At 33.9% G+C, this 16,567-nt stretch overlaps 1 protein-coding gene across 2 annotated transcripts in view; it reads right to left on the bottom strand.

Annotated features, from left to right (window-relative positions):
• Positions 1–2,143: 2,143 nt before the first annotated feature.
• Positions 2,144–16,567, bottom strand: part of LOC145263086 (uncharacterized) — a 69,674-nt gene continuing 55,250 nt past the window's right edge. For both annotated transcript variants that reach the window (XM_080119964.1, XM_080119965.1), the window contains exons 6-7: positions 11,764–11,857; positions 2,144–2,618 (exon numbers count right to left, since the gene is read on the bottom strand). In XM_080119964.1, coding sequence (XP_079976090.1) covers positions 2,535–2,618; positions 11,764–11,857 — 178 coding nt within the window. In that variant the 3' untranslated portion in view covers positions 2,144–2,534. The remainder of the gene's footprint in view (positions 2,619–11,763; positions 11,858–16,567) is intronic.

The raw sequence follows: 16,567 nt of genomic DNA, 5'->3' as shown, positions 1-16,567 counted from the left end.
TTATACGATAAAGAAAAAGAAACACTTGAGATGAGGGAATTTTTTAAAACTTGATCAAAATAAAGATAGCGATGATGTCTGTCTGCACATCGGAGATATTACGATCTAGGAAGTATAAGGAAACCGACGCAAGAAACATGACGAAAAAAGCTTTTCGCGGACATACACAAACGCATGCGCTCATTTTGCTTTTTATATTATAGACTAACCTGGGTGCCTGGCATTGCCCAGGTGTTTGTAGGTGTGTGTTGAGCCAAAAAAAAAAAAAATTGTTATCACAAGAGAAGATCATGGACAGTATGAGTTTCGTGAATGCATATGACACCTTTTTTTGATGTTTAATGGAGGTGGCTCGATGGAATCATTTGGAAGAATTAAATGATCTACTCAAGCATTTGAATATTAATTGGAATGAAAACATGCAGGTAATGTGATGTTATGTATTGTGACATTATGCGATGTGATGTTATGTATTGTGACATTATGTGATGTGATGTTATGTATTGTGACATTATGTAATGTGATGTTATGTATTGTGACATTATGTAATGTGATGTTATGTATTGTGACATTATGTGATGTGATGTTATGTATTGTGACATTATGTGATGTGATGTTATGTATTGTGACATTATGTGATGTGACGTTATTAAATGTAATGTTATGTGATGAGATGCTATGTAATATAATGTGATGTTATGTTATGTTATGAACCATTTTGTTTGTAAATGTGATGTCATGATATATAATGCGATGTTATGTAAGGACTAGACACAAAGAACAACATGAAAGTTATATTTAAGAGAAAAAGTGCAAATTCAATATCTAGTTTCTCCATATTGTTCAAATTTGGTAAGGATGATGCTGAATATGATGAAGCTTCAGAAAAACATGTAACACTTAGTGTTTGTCAAGAAAAACATGTAACGCTTAGTGTTTGTCAAGAAAAACATGTAACGCTTAGTGTTTGTCAAGAAAAACATGTAACGCTTAGTGTTTGTCAAGAAAAACATGTAACGCTTAATGTTTGTCAAGAAAAACATGTAACGCTTAATGTTTGTCAAGAAAAACATGTAATGCTTAGTGTTTGTCAAGAAAAACATGTAACGCTTAATGTTTGTCAAGAAAAACATGTAACGCTTAGTGTTTGTCAAGAAAAACATGTAACGCTTAGTGTTTGTCAAGAAAAACATGTAACACTTAGTTTTTGTCAAGAAAAACATGTAACGCTTAGTGTTTGTCAAGAAAAACATGTAACACTTAGTGTTTGTCAAGAAAAACATGTAACACTTAGTGTTTGTCAAGAAAAACATGTAACGCTTACTGTTTGTCAAGAAAAACATGTAACGCTTAGTGTTTGTCAAGAAAAACATGTAACGCTTAATGTTTGTCAAGAAAAACATGTAACGCTTAGTGTTTGTCAAGAAAAACATGTAACACTTAGTGTTTGTCAAGAAAAACATGTAACGCTTAGTGTTTGTCAAGAAAAACATGTAACACTTAGTGTTTGTCAAGAAAAACATGTAACGCTTAGTGTTTGTCAAGAAAAACATGTAACAGTGTTGTCAAAAAGTATTAATCACATCAATAAAACATTGGACCAAATGTAAATTCAAAAAACCTCTTTGTCAAATAATAGGTTTCAAATCTCTTAAAAACCCGTGTGGATTGGTAACGTTCCTTTGTAGCTATATTGCAGTGACTGGAATAAAAATTATTTTATTTATCAATTTTTTTTAATGTTTCTTTTTGTAGGGGGGGGGGTAACTGCAAGTTTACATACTAAGTGTGTTCTTCGATCATTTTTTATCTATATTACTTATTTTAATTCTTTTTTTGCTTTTTTTTTTTGCTAATTAAGCGGTATTTGGGAGGGGGGCATATTTATATTTATTTCTTACAAAAAAAAAATGAATGAATATGTTTAAATTTTTTAGTTTACAACATTTGAAAATACGAAAAGTATTTGTTTTTCATGAAATCTATGTCAATATGCAAATCAAATTTAGCCACAAGTGGCCACCATTTGGGGAATAAATACAGAAAACGACGATTATTTTACTAAAAATTAGCCAGCAAAACTGGGAGTGCTGAATTTACATTTGATCCTAAACATTACAATAAATAAAGCAATCGAATAAAATTGAACTTTTTAAACAAAATATTTTAATTTAGACTTGGCACATAGTTTGTTTATATTTTTATATTTTAAGGAATAAATCCAGTGGCCTTTACACATAAAGTATTAGCTTCAGTTCTTCAACTGGTTCACTCTTCAACAATCATGAAATACAATTTTTTTTTTTTTGAATATCCAATGAACTTGAAGGCCAAATTAACAGATAAACATTTGAATTAAATGTTTGCTTTCTTAGCCACGTTTTCAGATAACATCCAAATTCATTTACTTGTAAAAGGGATGGCTTTTGACAACAGAGAACACGTTTACTTTTTCTATTCGTTAATTTCTTTTTCATTTCAGGATGTTGGATTTTCCTCAACTGTTAGAAAAACGAGTTGGGATAGACAAACAGTCATGGAAAATGGCGCAATGTTTTATTGAGTTCTCTTGCCTCTTGCAATCTTTCTTGGGATTCCTTTTTGTATGTTTCCATTTCCTAAAGTTATAAAGAAAAACAAAATTATTTGAACCAAAACGAATGAACATCTCAACTAAACAGATGAAGTTGCAATAATGTCATAAAGACATTAAAATAAAAAAACTTACTATAACAACGTGTTCACAATTCATATTATTTGGATTCTTCACACAACTGTTCTCATCTTGAGTGTTATTCGCACAACGTTTCGACCAATGTAACCGCCGACCTTCTTCAGGTGTATCTTGTTGAACTTGGGAATCTTTCTGTGAAACTCGGGAACTGGCATGGAATTTCAAATGGAACCCTTTATTTAATTCGCGGAGATAGCATTCTGTCATTCTGTTAGCCATGACCGGATAGAACTCTTGTGTAATCTGCAATTGTATCTGCAGTATCGCTTGAACTGAGGACTGAACATCCAACCTCCAGAACAGTGTCAGAATTTTACCTAAATATTTTATCCATTATGTTACAGATACTTATCGACAATTCTAGTATGAATATGAAACATATCCTTTTGTTTGTTTAGAAGTATCATTTGACTGGTTATCGTTATACATCATTACTTATTACTACATATTATACATACATATATATATATATATATATATATATATATATTCATTTTGGTTTTATTGCGATTTTTTTTACTATTTATAATTAATGGTTCCCATATTGTATTAAATTCTATACTAAGTTAGCTTAGTAGGTGATTATCGCTCAGCATATGCGCTATTTTTTGAGTTGATTTACACTTCATCATTCTCTATCAAAACACCAAAAGAAGGTCAGAGCTTATATTGGGCAACCAAACAATTGCCACAAGATCGAAAGATATAACTATTAAACACAGATTTCAGGCGAATATAATAGCAATCTAGATTGTTCACATGAGCGAAAGTTGTGAACATTGCATTGACACTATTATGAATCGTTTTAATCAATATATATATATATATATATATATATATATATATATATATGTATGTGTGTGTGTGTGTATACATACATATATATATATATATATATATGTGTGTATACATATATATATATATATGTGTGTGTGTGTATACATACATATATATATATATGTGTGTGTGTATACATACATATATATATATATATGTGTGTGTGTATACATACATATATATATATATATGTGTGTGTATACATACATATATATATATATATGTGTGTGTGTATACATACATATATATATATATATATATATATGTGTGTGTATACATACATATATATATATATATGTGTGTGTATACATACATATATATATATATATATATGTGTGTGTATACATACATATATATATATATATATATGTGTGTGTATACATACATATATATATATATATATATGTGTGTGTATACATACATATATATATATATATGTGTGTGTATACATACATATATATATATATATATATATGTGTGTGTATACATACATATATATATACATATATATATATATATATATATATATATATATATACTTAAATAATAATTATTTGTTTATACCTACAGAGACTAGTGTTTCTTGCTTACGCAATCATTAGCGTATGCCAACAATTCCTGCCCGTCATACGATTCGCGCCATGAAGAAACCTGTTGCTCCATTTACTGAGCCCCTACTTCAGAACCAACAAGCAATTGCCGCAGGAATTTCAGGCGAATACATTTTGACAGTTTAGAGTGTTCGCACGAGCTAAAGTCATGAACATTGCCTACCAATCACAAACCCAACAATACAATACATACAATCAATATTTTGTATAATTTGTTTGTTTCAACTCATTTCCCCACATTCACTGTGTTCAACAGCGAGCATGCCGCCATTTTTCTTTTTAAAATATATCGATAAACACTGTATGATTTCCGAACCGATTCCACGTTTTAAAGTGAGTAAAATCACTAAAAGCTTTTCCAGATAGGTAGAGGAGTAACTTATCTTGTCTTCGGTAACATTTATTTTTTTCTATATTGTTTTTTTACCACTTCTTCGATTCTATGTGTATAACAACACAAACCCTTTAATTCTATACTTGGTCAGCTTAATAGATGATTATCACCTAGCATATGCGCTGTTTTTTGAGTTGCCTTACTCTTCATCATTCTCTATCTATAATTTTTACTTTGTGCCATAAAAAGGTTCCATTTGAAATTTCATGCAGATTCTTTAGTTCAGTAGAAAGATCCCTGAGTTCAACAAGAAACACCAAAAGAAGGTCACAGCTTATATTGGGCAACCAAACAATTGCCACAGGAATGAAGGAAATAACTATTAAACGCCGATTTCAATAACAATCAAGATTGTTCACATGAGCAAAAGTCGTGAACATTTCATTGACACTAGTTATCCCTCCGAATACAGTGCCCATCCTTAACTATTCTTAAAAGCACTTCATAATTATAATTAAGTAATAATTATTCATTTATACCTACAGACACTAATGTTTGATGCTTATGCAATCATCAGTGTAAGGTAACAATTCCTGCTGGTCATGAGATATATTACGGAAATCGCTCCAGACAAAGTTTGTGAAGCTACTTAATGTAAGGAGTTAAAAAGAAAGATATGATTATTACAAACGCAGGAGATGACAATTGGCCTTACTATTGAAAAGAACAAAGCTATAGGTAAGAGGAAACAGTCAGCAGGAAGAGAGTTCCATTAGCATACAGTCCTTCGAAAAAAAGCTACTTGAATATGAAGCTGTATGACAATGATTATCAAAACAGCTAATTGATGAAGACCACTAGACCAGTAAGTCAAATGAGCTGGAACAAAGGAAGCAGGGAATAGATCACACAGTTCTGAAGAGCATATTCCATAATAGTATTTATAGAAAAGACTGAGACTAGCAACATTATGTCTTTGAAAAAGATGTTGTAGAGAAGAAGAAAGGGCAGGGCCAATTAGCTTCACCTGCCCAAATATGACAACACAACTCCATACATGGTCTAATAATAGATTTATAGAAATAGAATAGCCTCAAGTGTGAGCAAAAGTGTTTAAAGTGATAGAGAAAGCAGAAGAAAGGCGTTTGAGTGGGTACAGTTCTGCAATTTGCACTAATATAAAAACAAAAAAAGGTTTGAAATTTCTGTCTCCACATAAATTCAAGCAGATAGTCGTCGATAAGATCCTTGCCGATGCTGCACTATTTTTTATTTATTTATTTTTTTTTTTTACACAGGAATCACCACTTATCAAGGCCCAGAGGCCACTCGAGAATAAAGGTTAATGGGTATACATTAGTCAATGTGATCATAGCGTAGTAAACATAAGTAGTGGGAATTTTGTAAATTGGATTACTTAGGGGGACGGTTCATCAAGAACTTGTTTACGCTGGACTTGAAGACAATCATATTGTAGTCAGCTGGATAGCCGGCAATAGTAAGAGAGTTCCACAGGCGTGCAGTTCTTTTTTTTTTTTTTTTTTTTTTTTACAAAGGCATCACCACATTATCAAGGCCCAGAGGCCACTCAAGGATAAGGGTTAAAGAGTGTACAGTAGAAATTGGTCAATATAGTAATCATTAGTAATGAAAATTTGGTAAATTTAATAACTTATATGGAACGGCTCATCAAGAACTTATTTACTTTAGACTTGAACACAACCATATTGTAGTCAGCCGGAAAGCAGGAAAACGGAAGACAATTCCACAGGCGTGCAGTTCTAAGAAAGAAGCTTTGTTCATGGAATCTACGTTTAGGTTTAGCCACAGATAAAGAGTGGGGGAAATTATTGATAGTGTTTACAGCTAGACGAGTGTTTCTTGTGAAAGTTTGGCGAGGGGGGACCAAAGATTGAAGCTCAGTTGAACACTTTCCATGAAAATAACGATACATCAGAGACAAACTCGCAACATCTCTTCTGTGAGATAGAGGTTGCAAGGAGGAGAAAAGGACATCTCCTACGAGGCTACGAAGTCTATTTTGAACTCTATCAAGGCAGGACAAGTCCTTTCTAGCAGCTCCTGCCCAGATGTGGCAACAGTATTCCATCCTTGGACGTACCTGGCTCTTATATAGGTAGAGAATAGCATCAGCAGTGAGATATCTACTGGATCGATAGAAAGATCCCACCATTTTTCCAGCGGCCTTGGCAACAGATTTGATATACGTGTTCCATTTAAGATCAGGAGTAATGGTCAAGCCCAGAAGCTTGTCAAAACTTGAGGCCTCCTGAAGACGAGAGCCATTCATTTCAATTGATGACAAATGTGGATTAGAATGTTGATGATGTAAAGAGAGAAGCTTGGTTTTAGATGCATTAAAAGTAACCAGCCACTCCTTTCCCCATTGTACTACGTGCTCAAGATCAGAGGAGAGAGAATTGGAGAGAACTTGCTCGTTTACTGTCTTAGATGTGGTACCATAAATGGTAGTGTCGTCAGCATAAATGTCTACAAATGATGTAAGGATATGATTTGGAAGATCATTAATGTAGATCAGGAAAAGAGTTGGGCCCAGGATGGATCCCTGAGGGACACCGGCATTAATACTGTGAGCTTCTGATTTTTGCCCCTCAACTACTACTCTTATGAACCTATCAGAAAGAAATGATTTAATAATTGAGAAGACTTTTCCAGCTATACCATAGCTAGCGATCTTATGAAGTAAACCTTTATGCCATACCCTATCAAAGGCTTTAGATATGTCAAGAGCAATTGCTCTAGAAAGATTGCCACCGTCGAGAGATTTGCTAATCCTATGCGATATAACTGTAATGACATCTGCTGTAGATCTAGCAGAACGGAAACCATATTGAGTGTCACTAAGAAGGTTATTTTTGTTGAGATGTTTGATTACTTCTGTATTTAACACAGATTCTAGCAACTTACTCATGACGCACAGGAGACTTATTGGCCTGTACTGAGAGGGGGATGAGCGATCACCTGAATTCTTAAATACAGGGCATACTGATGAGGTTTTCCAGGGAGATGGGAAACTATTCTCCTTAAGACAACGTTTAAACAGTTTTGTAAGTATGGGCGCTAATTCAGGTTGAAGTTTTTTGAGTACTATAATTGGAATACCATCAGGGCCAGTTGCTTTACTCGAATCAAGGTTTTTGATTAGCTTCGCAACATCACGTACAGATATACGTATATCACATAGCGTGTTTTCTGATACAGGAGGAAATATTGGGGGTTGGCGGTCTTGGTCGCAAAGGGTAGAATTTGCTGCAAAGTTCTTGACAAAGAGTTTGGCTTTGTCTGATGCTGACGAGATTACCTCAGGTCCATTGATAATAGTTGGGATGGAGCACACGCTTCTGTTCAGGATTCTGTTTGCTATTTGCCAAAACTGGTGGGAACCAAGCCGCTGCTCAGCTACTTTGGACTTAACAGATTGAGCATACAACTCTCTTGCGTTCCTTATTACTTTCTTACAATGGTTGCTGGCAGTCCTGAAAACGGCTTTAGTTTCCATACATCTATTACGTTTGAAGCAGTGGAAAAAGTGATTTCTGTGCGCAATGGCAGCAGCACATTCTGGAGAGAACCATGGCTGGCTGTTAGGTTTTTTCTGAAACTTTTTAGAGGGTATGAAATGGTCAATACCTACAATTAACCATTCAGTTAGGTCTAATACTATAGAGGACACATCCTTTTTAAACATGGAATGCAGAGGTAGATCAGATATAAATGTACGGAAGCTATCCCAGTCAGCCTTAGTGTATCGATATACTGTACGATGAAGAGGTACATCTGGGGACTTATTACATTTCATTTTTATCTTAATTGATACAACAGAGTGGTCGGAAGATCCAAGAGGCGACAGAACAGAAACTGAACATAGTTCAGGGCAAGTTGTGAGAAAAAGGTCTAGTAGGCTCGCATACTGGCCATCATTATCGGGCACACGGGTAGGTTCCTGAACAATCTGAGTGAGGTCATAGGCAATGGAGAAATCATGACAGAACCTCCCCTCATCATCGGTCTTGTTTGAGTGGGTCAACCATTCAACGTTGTGAACATTGAAGTCTCCACATACGTGAATGTTAGCTGAAGGATAAGTAGAAAGGACTTGGTCAATTTTCTCAGATATGCTTTGAAAGATAGTAACTCCACTGTTGTGGGGGCGATAGAGAGTAAATATAAATGCAGTAGTGTGAGCTAAAGCAACCCGGAAGAACATATAGGGTAAGTTAGGATCTTCCCTGGAGATGTCCCTCCCACATGGAAAGCTATCTTTAATATAGGCACATATTCCATGCCCATGGCGATCTTGGGGGTCAGATTTAGAAGTTAAGTTAGAGTATCCTGAAATTGCAAACTCATCTAGGGAAATAGCCTGTCCAATGCCAGTTTCACTTAAAAATAAAAGGTCTGGTTTAGTCTCCTGTAATTGGGTTTCAACCTCTGGAAGGTTAGAACGAAGACCCCTGATGTTGGAGAAGGAGACATGGTAGTAGTTTAGGCACAGATAAAGAGTGTGGTAAATTATTGATAGTGGTTTTGGCTAGACGAGTGTTTTTTGAGAAAGTTTGACGAGGGGGAACCATAAACTGAAGCTCAGCTGAGCACTTGCCATGAAAATAATGATAAATCTGAGACAGGTTCGCAACATCTCTTCTGTGGGAAAGAGGTTGCAGGGTAGAGAAAAGGGCATCCCCCACTACGTTACGAAGTCTATTTTGAACTATGTAAAGGCAGCACCTGCTCAAATGTAGCAATAGTACTCCATCGTTGGCCATACCTGGCTTTTATACAGGTAGAGAATTGCATCAGGAGTGAAATATCTACTGGAGCCGTAGAAGGATCCCGCCTTCTGTCCACATTTTATTTTTTTAATTTGTTCAATTTTAAGCTTTATTCAATTCATGATTTCCAATTGTCATCTACTGCAATCTGATTAATTAAAAGTGCCATCTTCTGCTAGTTTACTTTAACAAACAGTAGATGTCAACGGAAAATCAGTTTCAACATGGGTTACAAACTGAAGCACTACTACTACTACTACTACTACTACTACTACTAATAATAATAATGGTAATATGGATTGGTTGTTGGTTGTTTTTGTTTTACGGCATATCAACCCTTTTCGGGTTATTAAATGCCGAATCCAAAGATTTTGAAGAAAAAATGTTTTTAATAGAATATATTTGTTGTTTCCACATCGTTTTTTTATTTAACCCATAGTTGGGACCCTAACAGGTACTACCACTCTGGGTCAGAGTGGACCTGGGAGCAATGGTAATTAAAGGGTGGCTCCACACTCCCCAAAGCCCACAAACTGAAGCCTCACCACTGGATATAGTTTAAGGTCATATCCAGGACCGGTAATATCGAAGTAAAGAATTATTTTTAAACTAGCAGGCCAGCAGGCATTGCCCAGTCATAAGGTATTATTATAGAGACAGTTCTCTATTGCTTATATTGAACCTAATATATATTAGTGAGATCAAAACTAAAAATATATATAACTTGGGTGCCATCAGCTAGAATCAAAACCAAAACATACAACTCTCCACTCATTTCTTAGCATCTGAGTCAGGCCTATATATATATATATATATATATATATATATATATATATATATATATATATATATAAATTCACCTGTACTCCCTTTTTTAAAAGATAGAATAACCTGATAGTCAAAGACAAGATTCAACCAATCAAGCAGGTATATATATATATATATATATATATATATATATGCATAGATCATCATATAACGATTAGATCACTGTCTGATTGACGTAAAAAACATTTAAAATTCAAATGTTTAAATTCAACGTTATTTTACGTGATTAATGGTAGCCAAATTGATACGGTCTCTGCTAATCAAGCCAGAGATGGCTTGTGTTGCAGAGTTCGAATCTGTTGACTCTATTAATCGTGATGCCCTGCACTGAAGATTCCGAAAGGATAAAACACTAGTGTCTGTAGGTATTTAATTATTATAGTAAAAAAAATAATTATGACAGCCCCTTTAAGAAACATGTTTCTTATTGTTGAGCACTTTCAGTTGAATTAAGTCAGTCAATTTAGCTCTTATGTATAGATCATCTTATAACGATTAAATCACTATCTGACTGACGTAAAGAACATTTACAATTAAAATGTTTAAATTCAACGTTATTTCTCACGGTTGATGGTAGCCGATTGGATACGGTTTTTGCTAATCAAGCCAGAGATGGCTCATGTCGCCGAGTTTGAATCTGTCGACTGGTGTTAATCGTGACACCCTGCACTGAAGATTCCCAAAAGAATGAAACACTAGTGTCTGTAGTAAAAAAAATAATTATATATATATATATATACTCGGGTTTTTTTTATTCAAAAGTAATGGACTAGTTAATTCAACGATGTTGTTAGATAGTGCTCAATAAAAAGAGCTGATAATACTTGTTTATTGTTATATAAACATGCTCACATCCCGCTGCTACAAAAATAGGTTAATATATATATATATATTATACTTGTTTATTGTTATATAAACATGCTCACATCCCGCTGCTACAAACAGCCACTTGTTTCAATCAAACAACAAATATCATCAGGCAGCGACTTGACTATTCAAATGTTCAATCAAGGTTGAACATTTGAATAGTCAAGTCGCTGCCTGATGATATCTGTTGTTTGATTGAAACAAGTGGCTATTTGTAGCAGCGGGATGTGAGCATGTTTATATAACAATAAACAAGTATAATATATATATATATATATATTAACCTATTTTTGTGATTGTTGAAGATAAGATGCAAGCAAGGTCCAGAGTTTTATGATTATATAGATTATGCAAGAAAAATGTCTGAAAAGATATGGCATAGTTTCTGAATTTTTAAATAAAATCAAAGCAGAATAAATACTGGTTGTGACCCAACAGGTAAGTCAAGTTGAACATTATATTTGATTACATTATGTTTATAGTCGTGGTAGTCTAACTAGTATGTATAAGTGTGAATTCATTACTGAACATATTCATGACCCAACAGGTCACAGGTGCATTTAGTTATGAATAAAATCATAAAATCAACAGATTGAAATTCGCATTTGTTGAAGCAAAAATTAACGTTTGAAAGTTGACTCTTCAGGTTAGCTGATCAGATAATTTTGTTTGTCTTTTTTGCCTCTCTCCTCTCAACAAAAAAAAAATAATCTGAGCCAACAAAAATTTGAAACAAACCTCTTCTGTCTGGTTCAACTGCATCTCAGCATCTTTGATTTTCGTTAGAAACTCTTGCACCTCTGCGTTTTCTAGCACTTCTGCTGCCTGTTGGCTGCAGAATGAGGAAAAGAAAGAGAAGTTAAAAAAATTATATGGATAGAGGAGAACGGTGAAGAGTAAGGCATCACAAAGAAGCAGTGGATAAGTTTGGGATGACAATGGCCTCCTAAGTAGACCTAGTATAGAACTGAATACAATATGGCAACTAATAATTATAAATAGTATAATTAGAATGTTAATGAAAAAAACTTCAATATGAGTAAAAGTAATAAAAAAATTCTATAGAAATAAGTAGTAGTAACACTACTACACATCCAGAAAAGATTAATTTTAAGGCTCCACTACAGGGGGTTTCCAATTTGCGGTGCTCACACCCTCATGGGATGCAAGACAATATTCCAGGGGGTGCGAGAAAAGTTTAGATAAAAAAAATAAGGTATTTGTTATACCTCTATCTCACAGAAGAGATGTTGCGAGTTTGTCTCTGATATATCGTTATTTTCATGGAAAGTATTCGACTGAGCTTCAATCTATGGTCCCCCCCTCGCAAAACTTTTACAAGAAATACTCGTCTAGCTGTAAACACTATCAATAATTCCCCCCCACTCTTTATCTGTGCCTAAACCTAAACGTAGATTCCATGAACAAAGCTTCTTTCTTAGAACTGCATGCCTGTGGAATTGTCTTCCGTTTTCCTGCTTTCCGGCTGACTACAATATGGTTGTCTTCAAGTCTAACGTAAATAAGTTCTTGATGAGCCGTTCTATATAAGTTATTAAATTTACCAAATTTTTATTACTAATGATTACTATATTGTCCAATTTCTACTGTACACTCTTTAACCCGTATCCTTGAGTGGCCTCTTGGCCTTGATAATGTGGTGATGCCTATGTAAAAAAAAAAAAAAAAAAAAAAAAAAAATGTTACTCTTTTGTGTCTTTTTTTATTAATGTACCAACTTCTTGCTTTCATTTTAGGGTTGTCTATTATTATTAAGTGGCCATTAAATATATGGATGAATAAATTTGATCAAAACATGTATTTAACTGTGAATTCAGAAATTTTAGAGGGTGTGAGGTTTGATGGAAATTTCTTGGGGGGTGTGGACTAAAAAAAAAAAGTTGGGAACCGCTGGTTTACTAGAGGAACCACTAGTCTACTACAATTCTCTACATAGCCTAACTGTTAAACATGTTGGTTAATAATCAGTGACAATCTTCTGGAAATTGAAGGTTTGATCCTTACCACAGTTGATAACAAAGAATAAACTAAGCAAACTATTGTACGCATTCATTGGCAGATGGAATAAGAACAAGCGGCACTTCTGCACTTTAGATTTCTTTGGTTTTCTTTTTTGGAAGACTTCAAATCGTGGCAAAATCTGATATAATGAAATGGGACAAAAGGGAGAGAGTAGCAACCATAGTTGAAGTTCTGTGACCCTAATGATGCTGGTATAAACAGAACTGCAGAGGAGAAGATAACTAAGGTCTTATGTACACACATGGAAAGAAATGGTAATATTAGGAACATCCTCAGCATTCCAGTAATTATAGGAGTATTGGGCTCACGAACAAAAAAAAAACCCAAACAACCTCCTTAATATCTAACAATAGAGCCTTCTGAAGCCCTTCGAAAAGATAACATAAAAAAATTTAAAAAATAACATAAAAATTTTTTAAAAATAACATAAAAAATTTAAAAAAAAAACATAAAAATTTTTTAAAAATAACATAAAAAATTTAAAAAATAACATAAAATTTTTTTAAAAATAACATAAAAAAATTTAAAAAACAAAAATTTTTTTAAAAATAACATAAAAATTTTTTAAAAATAACATAAAAAAATTTAAAAAATAACATAAAAAATTTAAAAAATGACATAAAAAAATTTAAAAAATAACATAAAAAAATTTAAAAAAACATAAAATTTTTTAAAAAATAACATAAAAAGAATTTAAAAAATAACATAAAAAGAATTTAAAAAATAACATAAAAAGAATTTAAAAAATAACATAAAAAGAATTTAAAAAATAACATAAAAAGAATTTAAAAAATAACATAAAAAGAATTTAAAAAATAACATAAAAAGAATTTAAAAAATAACATAAAAAGAATTTAAAAAATAACAGCGATATATTTTAAAAATTAAAAAAAATTTTTTTATTGCATTTTCACCTCAAACAAGGTACATTGCCACTTTGATGTAGGGGGCTACTATCTGGGACATGATTGCAAGGACACTGTGTAGGGAGTTGAGCGGCAAGATGTCTGTTTACATTACACTTGAACTTCTGCATGTCAGTACAGAAGGGAATTCCAAAGTCTAGCAGTTCTGGTGAAGAAACTATTATGAGTAGAAAGCTTCTGGCATCTAGGGGTCTCTACTGTGTAGGGGCGGGATTTTGCTGCTTGTCTGGTTCGTCACGTGGTATTTACATCGTGGGGATACAAGGGCTTGTAGTTCATCAGTGCAGGTTTTAAGTATAAGCAATGCAAACTACCAGTTTAAAAACAAGATCAATATATTTTTAAAAACAAGATCAATATATTTTTCAATATTATTAAAATTGAACTTTTATTTATCAACATTTGCATCAAATGAGAAGTTAAGACAACTCGGTAAAATAATAAAAATATTTAATCTGAAATCAAAAGGATTACACTGTTTCCACACACACACACACACAATCATCATTCCAGCAATCGTAGAAGCAATCAGGCTCATGAAAAAAAAATGTAAAAAGACTACCTGGTGAATATCCTCGGTGAACCAATGCAAGAGAGATACAAACACTTGAAGAGATAATTAGAATCTTAAAAAGATCTCTCGGTTAGAGTCTCTGAAATAAGAAGTGAATGTCGGCCATCCGATAGGATGCCCCATCCCTAGTAAAAGCAAAAAGATATGAAAAAAAATCAAATGAGCACACACATACACACATGTGCACCTTCACATACGAACATGCATACCTACCTGCACATACAAGCACAAGCGCACACACACACACACTTGAATACACATGATGCAATCGATAGTAACGGCCTTTGGGTCAAGATTAAAGTGTAGTATCTGTTCCGGCAGATACTGCAAGCAAAGACCGTATGTGTGGCCAACCCCACATATAAGACCTTGGTCAATGTAGGGGCAACCCTTCATACCAATTGTCACTATCCGGCTCCCCTACTCCCCGGGGAGTTGGTCCTCATTTCCCCTTCACTCCTCACATTAAAAATCGGCCTTGTGCCTAATTTGCTTGGTGGGGGAGTAAATAAATATGTGGCCGTCGGGTCAAGATCAAAGTGTAGTATCTGTTCTTCAGATCTACACTTCAATTTCTTGTTCTGTCAGTGGAGGAGAAATCCTTCACGACTGAGACAATTTTTATTTTTGTTCCTTTTCTCCACATTAAAAAACGACCCTGGTGTCTAACTCTGTCCCGTGGGGAGGCATTGTAAGTAGGAATATACAGCAACACAAAAACATATGAAAACGTAAAATGTTTCACACGGATGATGATTCCATTTTTGATCGTTTTTGAACACGTGAATCGAACATTTGACATTTTTCACAAATACAAAGAAAATATTTTCCAAAGGTCATAGCAATGATAAACTTTATTTGATTCGGTATTTAAACCTATTTTTCTTTGGCAGAAGCATTACATAACAGAGGTGATTTGTCTGAAGTATTAGCTAATCAGAACTTTCAGCGTAGTATCACAAGTTGCTGAACATGCGATAAGTGAAGTATTACAGCTTTTTTTTTTTTTTTGTATGCAAGGTCATCATCGTCAGTGGTAGTGGCATCTGTCCATCTCAGAAGACAATAGTGTAGTTCTGGTGAAGTGGAGTTATATAGCCTGGCCAGGGTGATATGGGAAGATAGCTGTTACCTGTGCAGCAGTTGAAGCTAGAGAATCCAATGGAAAAACAGTTGATATAGATTACTCTAACTGCGCCTCAGGATTTGCCGGTGATGACAATTAGTCAGGCCACATTAGGGACTCTGTCTTGGGATTTTTGTTAGGGTTTACTCCCTTAGTCTTTCCCCTGATGGGGTAATTCCACAAGGTAGCAGAGGTTTTGAATCAGAGTTGCCTTCTCTTAGCTGGATCACTACCCAAAGTTTATGAGCCCCACCTACCTGAAGTGACTGGTTTTAAGACACCAGTGGACTGCCTTTGCCTCTTCTCCCAGTTAGTAGAAACAGTTTTGCCAGGCTTAGTAGCTAAAGCACATGAGAAGGCCAGGAGCTGGACGGTTGTCAGAGGCTATCATCATATTTTTAGCAAAGTGCACAGTTATTTATCAATTTTTTTCTTTTTTGGTATCGATTCTTCAAAGCATTTTCTATTTAATGGCAATATTGGGCTCACTAAAAGAAAATTATTAATTTATTTTTCAAAGATTTAAAAGTAGTGTTTTTCATAAAAATAATGAAAATATATATATTTCTTTGCTGGTCTGAAAGATAATTATTAACATATTCAACGAATTTCACACTTTAAAACATAAAAGATGAAAAATAAAACACATTCAAAATTCGGATTTTCAACCTTAAAATCTGTCATGTGCACAGTTGTTTTTTTTTTCTTTGTTTTGTCAACAATTCCCACCCTCCCCACAATATATTTTGTTCAGTTTCGCCTAATTATTTTAAGCATATCTATAACCAAATAAATAAGGGCGATTTTGTACACAATATATATATATATATATCGATTATGAAAAATCTTCACGTAATAATCGGTGAAAATTTA

The sequence above is a fragment of the Euprymna scolopes genome, chromosome 38 (assembly GCF_053919585.1).
Source record: "Euprymna scolopes isolate OS-2025 chromosome 38, ASM5391958v1, whole genome shotgun sequence".
NCBI classification, from domain to species: Eukaryota; Metazoa; Mollusca; class Cephalopoda; order Sepiida; family Sepiolidae; genus Euprymna; species Euprymna scolopes.
The sequence above is the reverse complement of the archived record's forward strand: the minus strand, read 5'-3'. Positions and strand labels throughout refer to the sequence as shown.